Source organism: Elephantulus edwardii, unplaced genomic scaffold (genome assembly GCF_000299155.1).
Source record: "Elephantulus edwardii isolate Elephantulus edwardi_28Jun2011 unplaced genomic scaffold, EleEdw1.0 scaffold00077, whole genome shotgun sequence".
Classification (NCBI taxonomy): Eukaryota; Metazoa; Chordata; class Mammalia; order Macroscelidea; family Macroscelididae; genus Elephantulus; species Elephantulus edwardii.
This window is the reverse complement of record NW_006399827.1, coordinates 12,435,677-12,445,591: the sequence shown is the minus strand read 5'-3', so window position 1 is coordinate 12,445,591 and position 9,915 is coordinate 12,435,677. Positions and strand designations below refer to the sequence as shown.

General features: G+C 48.0%; 1 protein-coding gene and 1 non-coding gene across 2 annotated transcripts in view; one reads left to right on the top strand and one right to left on the bottom strand.

Moving 5' to 3' along the window:
- The window catches only part of PSMB3 (proteasome (prosome, macropain) subunit, beta type, 3), a 10,337-nt gene extending 5,011 nt beyond the window's left edge, over window positions 1-5,326 (bottom strand). Inside the window, exons 1-3 of the mRNA XM_006889366.1 lie at window positions 5,253-5,326; window positions 4,753-4,937; window positions 1,866-1,973 (exon numbers count right to left, since the gene is read on the bottom strand). Coding sequence (XP_006889428.1) covers window positions 1,866-1,973; window positions 4,753-4,937; window positions 5,253-5,255 — 296 coding nt within the window. The 5' untranslated portion in view covers window positions 5,256-5,326. The remainder of the gene's footprint in view (window positions 1-1,865; window positions 1,974-4,752; window positions 4,938-5,252) is intronic.
- Window positions 5,327-6,227: 901 nt separating this feature from the next.
- On the top strand, window positions 6,228-6,301 carry TRNAN-GUU. The gene has a single exon. It is a non-coding gene; the product is annotated as a tRNA-Asn (tRNA).
- Window positions 6,302-9,915: the final 3,614 nt, after the last annotated feature.

Genomic DNA, 9,915 nt, shown 5'->3' with positions numbered 1-9,915 from the left:
CCCCCCAATGCTCTCTTTTAATTTGGGATTTTAGTAAATATGGCCATCATGCATATCATGCACACACATATCAGGCAGACAATTCACAGCTGAGGATATTAACTAATTGGTACTTAAAGACCACATTACCCTATCTTTGTTAACTTTTTTTTAAACTGGGAACCTTTTTATTTATTTTTGTTACCTTTTTTTGTTGTTAATTTTTAAATACCAATAAAGACAATTAATTTGCTACACATATGGAGATGGTTGAGAATTTTGGTGTTTGGGGGTTTCTTTTAGACTTCTTTTTTTTAAATTTTATTTTATTATTTTGTGCGTGTGTGAGTGTACCGTCAAATCAGATCTGACTGGTACAGGAGGAGATTTTCCTTCCTTCCCCGGCAGAGCATCTGGTGGATTCGAACCATGAGCCTCTGGGATTGTAGTTGCAGCTCCTTACCACTAGGCCACCAGAGCTCCCCTTCTTTTAGACTTCTAATTTAAAGTTACCTGATAATTATTTTTGTACTTTTCTCAAATTATAAGCTTAAACATAAATTTAAAAAATAACTTCATCTGCATTCTTGCCACCCTCTGTTGTCCAGGGTGAATGAGGACAGTATGTACAGGTTTTTCCTTTGATTCTACCCCACCCTCTGCACTGAAGTCTACAATTAATAGGGCTCCCCACTTTTTCTTTGCAAAATCCTTAAAGAGAACATTCAAAGTTAGCATAGCCAATTCCTAAGCTCTGTTGCAGAGTAAGGGCAAGTTCATATGCTATTTGTACTCCCTGTAACTGCACCCATTTGATTTGACACCCATTTTTGTCTATTTGATTGTGGGTAGATTGAGAAGTACCAGGTCCATAAAGATACTGTCCTATAAAAAAAAGTGAAAGAGCCTTTCTATGAAGATGGCACTGAAAGCAAAGAAGGAAGCCCCTGCCCCTCCTAAAACGGAAACCAAAGCAATTAAAGGCCAAGCAGGCAGTCATGAAGGACATCCACAGCCACCAAAAAAAAGAAATCTGCACCCACCCACCTTCCAGTGGCCTAAGATGCTGAGACTCTGAAAGCAGCCCAAATACCTCAGAAGAGCATCCCTGTGGCCTAGTGGCAAGAAGCTGCATTGCAATCCCAGAGGCGCACAGTTTGAATCCACCAGATGCTCTGCTGGAGAAGGAGGGACAATCTCCTCCTGTACCAGTCAGATCTGATTTGACGGTACACACACACACAAATAATAAAAAAAAATTTTTTTTAAAAAAAAAAGAGCATCCCCGGGAAAAACAAGCTTGACCACTATGTCATCATCAAGTTTCCCCTGACCACTGATTCAACCAAGAAGAGAGAAGATAACAATACACTTAGGTTCATTGTGGATGTCAAAGCCAACAACCATCAGATCAAACAAGATGTGAAGAAGCTCTCTGACAGCCAAGGTCAACAACACCTTGATCAGGCCTGATGGAGAGAAGGCCTACATTTGACTTGCTCCTGACTGATACTTTGGATGCTGCCAAAAAACTGGGATCATCTAAACTGAGTCCAGTGGGCTAATTCTAAATACAAATTTTTCTCACACACACACACACACACACACACACACACACACACACACACACACACACACACAAATTAAAGAGCAGGGAAGACTCTCTTCCCTCTCCCTCTGCCAACATATTCAGCCACTCTGCCCTTTATCAAAGGAGCCCTGGTTGGCGGTTCACATCTGCTAGGCTTTCTGCAAGAAAAAGAAGCAGCACTCTGAACCTGCTACAAACCTCAGAAACCTGGCAGAGGCTCACAATGAGTGAGAAATGACTCAGAAGTAAGTGGATGAGTTGAGTCTTGGGGGTCTCAAGATACACTGCTACTCACCGTTTCTCATATAAGAGGTTGGTCACCATGCTCATGAGCGTGTAAGGCTTGATCTGCCGACCTTCTTTCAGCTCATATAAGTTCAGTCGGAACTTGAGGCGTTGAGCGCTGTGGTGGGCGAAAAAAGTGAAGCAGTAAGTCAATGCTGAATGTCCACCCTGTGGAAGTCAGGAGGCAAGTATGGAGCCGCACAGCTTTTTTTGTTTAGCATGAAACACACTGTGGACTGCAGCTCCAGAGCTCATTCAGAGCCATACAACCTTAATGCCCTGCGAGATTTCTCTCCTGAGTATTCTCAGCATAGTCCAACATCACTTCCATATGCAGGCCTCCTTACTTTTTACCTGTAAAAGTCTACCTTATTAGCCTTTCTTTCTATACTTTTCTTTTGAGGGGGCAAGGGTGGGTAAAGAGAGGGTACAAATGGATCCTTTCCTTTTAAAAAAAATATTATTTTTATTGTGTGTGTACCATCAAATCAGATCTGACCGGTACAGGAGGAGATTGTCCCTCCTTCTCCAGCAGAGCATCTGGTGGATTCAAACCGCATTGGGATTGCAATGCAGCTTCTTGCCACTAGGCCACCAGAGCTCCCTTGGATCCTTTCCTTTTTTGAGGTACAATTTATCTATAATAAACCACACCGATCCTTCTACACATTAATAAGGTATATGCCTGCAGATACAAAGTCATAGAGATCTTATACTGGAGAAAGCAGAGAATAAGAGAACACAGATCTAGGCTAAGCTTTCATCTTCCCCTTTAACTTTGATATCCATTAGAAAATAGGACAAAATAAACAACCTCCAGGGGGATGGGTATATAACAAGGGGCGTGGAAAACCGCAAAGTCCTACGCATATTAAAAAGGAGCAGCTGCTGCACACATGGACTGGAAGCTCTTTGGGAAAAGGACCCTATCTCTTCTAGCCCCCAAGACAGGAATCTGCACTGAGTAGACCAAAGCCACATCTACCAGAAGCAAAGCTATGAGCCACTAACACCAGACCTGGAAAGAGCCCTCGACATGACTTTACCTTCACCATTTAGGTGAAAAAACTGAAATACAGCAAAACAAGCAATTACTCCAAGTAAACAAACACATTGGGAAATGCTGCCTGACAACAAAAATGGTGTGAGAAGAACAGCAGCCTTCATGCTAGAGGGAACGCTAACCTATCATTATCTAATTCCACCCAGGACAAGGGCAAAAGAGCATGTTAGGTTAGATTTTAGGAAAGACTTCAAAGTTACATGTTCTTGGGACTTGAAAGCCTCTCCTGACTCTTTCCCTCATCTTCTCTTCCTTCACTAAACCGAAAGTCCAGCTTTTGAAATGCAGCCTATTTTTGCCTCTATGTACTTTGTCTCTCTAGAATGTAGTCACATACATTTAACAAATCAAAGCCTCTCCATCCCTGAACTATAATTTCAAAATCCTAAATGTTAAGGTGCGCCCGATCCAGGTTAAAGTCTTCACAATTATGTGCTATGCATCGGAGAGTTGGACAGTGACTAGGGATGATAGAGAATTGATGCCTTTGAGCTGTGGTGCTGGAGAAGAGTGCTGAATATACCATGGACTGCTAGAAGAACAAACAGGTTTGTCCTGGAAAGGGTGAAGCCGGAATGCTCCTTGGAGGCAAGGATTCTGAAGCTTCGTCTGACATACTTTGGCATGCTGCAAGAAGGGACTGGTCCTTGGAGAGGGACATCATGTTTAGGAGAGGGGAGGGAGAGGAAGATCCTCGATGAGATGGATCAATTCTGTGATTGGGGTGGTGGGAGTCAGTGTGTCAGAGACGGTGAGGTTGGCACAGGATACAGCAGTGTTTAGGGCTCTTGGACACAGGGTTGCTGTGAGTCGCAAGCGACTCGAGGGCACATAACAACAACAACAACAACAACAACAACAAATGTTTGTGATGTTGTGTGTTACATGCTGGACTCCTAACTAAAGGTCTGCAGTTTGAGTACACCAGCAACTCCATGGGAGAAAGATGGGTGGTTTCCTCCTATATAGATGTACAGCCTCAGAAACCTAACTGCTTGGAAGATGTACTTGGCTCGATCTGTCACCTCAAAATGATGTAAAAAATTATCATCTTTCCTCCAAAATTCATCCTCCCAATTGCTAGATCTCAGCCAATATGCTCAAAGCAGGAAGTGCCTATTAGATATTTATAGACAATGTCCTACCACATGTAGCAGGAATACAAAGATGATAAAGACATGGTCTGTGCGTTTGGCTAAACATCTAAGTAACTACAACGCTGACACCTCTTACTTTCCTTTTCCATTACTACCAAGAGCTACTGATTCACCTTCTACCCTCTTTCTATTTTAAGTCACATAACCAATCTGGTAATTAACACGTACAACTCATCATGGGTTGGTTCTTTAAGGACAAGCTTTGGCCTCAGAGAAACTGTCTTGTTCAAGATGTAAACATGTATTGCTATGCATCTTGAACAAGATATTTCTCCCTCATCTGCAAAATGGGATAACAACATGGCAAGACTATTAACGGGGTTACATAATTTGATGCATGTAAAGTGCTTTCCACAGAACCCTGCACATAGAAAACGTTGGTTAGTACATATTTCTGCATCACTATAAACTCTGCCCCCAAAATATCAAAGTAAGACCTATTCACAGTGATTTCGTGGGACACGGGGTTTACACATAGGGTTTCCAATCTTCACAAAAATCTTTACAGGAGCAGAATGCCACAGCTCTCCCAGCAGAACAGATTTGAACTTAGTACCTGAATTTCAGGTAGCTCTCGCGTCTCAAATTGATATAAATATCTGTGAAAATTTCGAATACTGAATGTGTTAAGATGACTTAACATTCAGGCAAACCCGGGCAGGGACCCTGACACTTACACGGTCTGGACGTCAGTGGCGAGCCCCGCCAGGCCGATGTACAAACGATCTCCCATAGGAAAGATCTTCTGGAAATCTGTGGTCACCATCTGGGCCTGAATCCCGAAGCGCCTATCGGCTGCGATGGCCACACAATTCTTCCCCTTCATGGCCATGACGGCCCCTCCATTATAGGACATAATAGACTAGGGCAGACAAGGGAACAGGAGCCTAGAGTGAGAAGGCAAGTCATGGCCATGACCGTCGCTTGAGGCCCTGATCTGCAGGCTCCTCGATGCCCCATTCCTCCACTGTGAAGGCGGCTGGACGCCCCGAACTCCAGCGTTGAGATTACCTGTGCAAAAAGCGACACCCACCCCCTTGGTCCGCTCCCCTTCAAACTTCAACCTCTTCCTCCCAACGACTATCACCAGGACCTCAAAGCCTCCCGAAGATCCCTTGGCGCCCTTCTCCTTCCTCAATCCCGACCCTCTGTCCCTTCTCTTCGACCCACATCTCACCATGATTGCTGTGTAATAGAGCTCCTAATCGCCGCAGCAATTCCAGCAAACCTGCTCCCGTTCTCACTGCGTAATCTATCCTGCTGTTTCTTTCCAATTAGCTGAAAGGCCGACTCTTCCGGGGTATTTGGGCTTCTGGTTGGCCAATTTCGTTGTCAGTCACCGGCTTTTGGGTAGTTTAGTTGAAAGGACAAAGGCTAGCGAGAGAAAAGCTGAAAGTGAAAAGTCACTGTAAGTGCAGTAGCGTATTTGCGTCACGGTGCATGCTGGGATCGTGGAGGATCCTAGCCCTGGGCTCCTCCTCCCCCCGCGCTGAGGGCGGGACCCGAGCCGAATGTAGGCGGGGATAGCGAGGACTTACAGGGACGGGGCTGGGCTCGAGAGCCGATCTGTGGCCCGCGGCAAAGGGCCGTGGTAGCGCTTATCAACATGTTGCGTACGCTCAGGCTTTTTACCCATTCGGGCTTATTTAATTATTCATTTCTGAAATCTTTACCAAGCGCTTATTATATATGGCAGGCATTATGCTACACTCTAAATATTCAGTGGCCAAAACCAGTGCATAGCTATAGGAGGCGCCCATTAAATGCATATTTAATAACCCAGAGGTAGGTGGGCGTCTGGAGTATTTCGCAGACAGGTGCTCAAACGCGAAGGAGCGATTTGATGGTTATCCCAATTTCCAGGATCCCCAACCAGTTGTTTTCATAAGTCCTCAATTCTCAGGTCACCCTCAAAAAGGATATTCTAACTCTTCGTACGTGGGAGATAGATTCCAGGGGTAACTGACAACAGTCCTGCGGGCTAGGAGGAGAGATGTGTATATTTTGCCTCCTACCCTCCCGACGCTTCTCTGTACCAGGCCCTTTTCTATGTCCCGTTTTCTATCACGACGCAGGAATTCGGACTTAGCTCCTGCGCCGTCACAGCCTCACTCCCATTGACTTGACTCACAGCCACCACATGGGTATCTGAGTCTCTGTGGCGCAATCGGTTAGCGCGTTCGGCTGTTAACCGAAAGGTTGGTGGTTCGAGCCCACCCAGGGACGCTGTGGTTTTCCTCTCCTCTTTTTCCGAGAGCATTCCGTTCTTTTCCAATTAAAAAATTTGGAGAAGGTTGTTTGAGGTTCTCCCCCCCCCCCCCCCCCGATCGCCAAAATGAATAGAAGCAACGGTTTTTAGCAAATTAGAAGATCGTTGTTAAGAATTCGTTGTTCACTCAGCCACAGCGCTAGATTGCAGGAAAGGCAAAGACAGAGGTTTTTGTTTCATTGTGCTGGTACGTTTCATGTTGTATTTTTCGTAAGAATAAATTTGCACTATAGGCGGAACAATTTCCCACTTTTCTGCCTCAAACGATGTTGCAATCCTTATCTATTTATTATATTTGGGAGTGGGGTGGGGGGAACCAAACAAACCAAAAAACACCTACGGAGAGGGAGAAAAGCAAAGAGGCAAATTGAAGCATGAAGAGAAAGGTAAGGGAAGATAGCTGTGATATTCCGACCAGAACACACAGAGAGAAAGGGGGAAAGGAGATAAAACAAGCAGGACGAGTAGGAAGAAGCCCTACAGAGAAAATGCTAAGAGGGAAGAGAAGCATTTAATAATGAGGAACATCAGAAAAATGAAAGCAGTAGCAAAATACTCTCCTCATCCCAAATGTGCTCACAAAAGTAGGGAGGAGGATTGGGGAAACAGAAACTAATTAATGACATTTTTTAGGGTAGAGAGAGAAAGGTTTACATGAAGGTAAAGCCTGAAAAGACCAAGTCCGGGTGGGGCTGAGTCAGTTCCCACCACGGACCATTCTGAGATGCAGACAGTTGTGAAAGTCACAAGGAGGAGCCGCCCTTTGCGGCCATCACTGCCATCTTTAAGGGCCTTCCCAGAGGTAGTAAGTAAGGAGGTAACTTTTGGTATGTGCTGGCAATAATTACCCAAATGTTCTTGGTTCCTGCCCTCTGGGAACTTCTCTTCTGACAGAGTGAGTCAAAATGAGAAACTGTTACCTAGAGGACCCCTGACCTATAAGTGACACAAAATCTAGAGGAAACATTGACTTCTTTTTTTTTTTTTCATTGACTTCTAATGTCATCCAGAGACCATCGCAAGGTGCCAGGCAGGTGGATTTGTGGGAATGAATGCAGCTGAGGGTTCTCTCAATCAGTTCCCTGTTAAGTGTTCCCTCTGCTGATACCAGATCTCTTTTTTTTTTTTTTTACCAGATCTCTTTTTAAAATGTAACTTAAAGGAGGCCTGTTTAGGAAGCCCCTCCCCAGTGCTCCCATCCTTAGCAAGGCTGGGTCACTCTTGCAATATTAGCAACTGAACCCTTTATCCTTAAGGGTTGCCCTCATCTGTCTATGAATCCTGCAGAGCTCAGATCATCTATTTTGTGTCCCTGGCTCCTAGAACAGTGTTTGACGTTGGCACATGACAGGTGCTTTTCACATAGGTTAATGAAACAGGAGGAGACGGGAAGAATGTCATGTGTGGGAAGGGTTGGGTCTGAAAGTTCTCCTAATTAACAGAGGTTAGTGATGTGGGAGCTGGTCAGTGTGGACTGAAAAAACGAGCTAAAGATTAAATTTAGGTAGTGGAGTCTTCAGCATACTTCTCTAGTGGCGTTTAATAAGTGCAGAATAAGAGAATGAACTACTAGTTCGCGTTGGGCCCCTGGGGACGACCCTCCAGGACTCAAGGGCAAAAGTAAGGATGCAAAGGGACAGAGTTTCCTTCCCACTGGCCGATCCGTTTCTCAGGGCCAGCCGGTGGGGGTCCGCTGTGGATGATTGGTGGGACTAAGATCGCCCCCAAAGCCCTTAAAGATTTCTCTCCCCCGCCCACCGTCCCTAGCCTGAAAGGAGCCTCTGCTGGGCTCAAGCCAAGAGGAGGATTCAGGAATCTTCTCAGCCAAAAGTCTAGGATGCGGGTAATACACCTGCCCGGGTGACAGTGGGCGTGTTCATGTGGGGACAGTAAACTTGCTATCTTCCCAGTGGTGGGACAAGGGGAGCAGGTGACCGGAATCCCTCAGGCTCTTCTCCGGTTCCTGGACCACCCAGTCTGGGCGGATATCCCTCTCGCCCATCCTCTTTCTCCCCGCCCCATTTAGCTGATGTGGGCTGAAGCTGGGGTCATTTGGCGGCCAGTGTCCGCAGGTCTCCTGGTCGCTGGCCAGAGGGTGAAAGCTTTCAGTCCGGGGCCTCTGAGCTGCGAGCGAGGACGGAAGAGAAGGAAGAAGCTCTGAAGCTTCGTTTCACAGTCTTCAAAGGAGCACTCACGGCCAGTGCGCTTAATGGCGCTTCTGGCCGGATAATCAGCTCTTTGGACCGGTAGACGCAGCGTCCAGACCTAATAGATCTTGAATAACGAATGAACGAATCACTGTCCTCCTGAGCCCCGGACAGTGGCTGTAGTATCGATTTGTGGCACCGGCGCCGGCCTCAGACCTCCTCCCACCTTTTCCAAGCGTCCCTCCTCGCTCTCTTCCCGGGCCAGAGCCACTGGGGACTGGAGCCTAAGCTCCAGTGGAGCCGAGAGTGACGGTCTGAGTCGGCCACCACCAGCAGCCCGGGCACTTCCCCTGCCCTTTCCGCCGCGGCGAAGGAGGCGCACAAGCCCGCGCGCGTGGCGCGCAGAGCGCACAGCCACCTCGCCACTGCGCGCCGCAGAAAATGCGGGAGCCGGCGCTGCGCACGAAAAAGCGCGGGCCCAGCTTCGAGCCCCTGCGCCTCGTTTTCTAGCCATCCTGCCTCTCGCCTTCGCCCGCGTTATTGTGTCCGTGTCTGTTTTCAGCCGGTCGCCCAGCCCGGGGCTGGTTTCTATTCTTCTCTGCCGGAGCACACAGACCTCGCCCCTTTCCTCCCGCGGCGCCACGCAGGTAGAGAGGGGTCCCCAGGGCGCCAAGCTGCATCCCCGAGGCGCCCTGGCTGGGTCCCCGGCGCGGGGTGTTTTCGAGACCGCTGAGAGGGGTGAAAAAAGGGATGGAGAGGACAAGCTCACTCTTACAGATGCACTTATTAATTTAAAGCGAGTGTTACTTGGAGTGAATGAAAAGAACCCAGACGCGTGCCCGGAGGCGTCGTGTTCCCCCACAGAGGCCCGAGGCCCATCAGCCTTTGGTCGAGGTGGAGACGTAGGGGACTGCGGATCCAGCCACATTGCAGCCCAGTCCTCATTTCACCATTTTCCGGGCGTTCCAGCTCGGGGTGGGGATCGCAGGGTCAGTAGAGGGGAGGGAGCATACAAATTTGGGGGGGGTGGCTGGGAAGGACGTTAATTGCTGAAGGTAACCCAGAGGAGGATTCATCCTTTAGTCACAGAGGGGTGGGCCGTTTGGGAAGGGAGGGGTCGGATCTGGACTTGGGGGGCCCAGAACCAGTTGGGGGGGACAGCCCCGCGAGCCTCTCCCCCTCCTTTCCACCACTCTGCAAACACCCTGAAGGAATGAGGTCACGTGGGTGAGTAGTGGGCGGGACCTACTCTTGTCTGGAGGAAAAAAAGCCATTTTGTCCCCCCCTCTCCAGCCCCGTCCCTCCCTTCCCCCCTCCGTCCCTTCCCCTCCCCTCTCTCCCTCCCACCCAAAGCCGCTTTCACAAACTCCTTTCTTACGCTAGGCTTCTCCCCTCCCGCCGCCGGAGCGAGCGACACGGCTGCG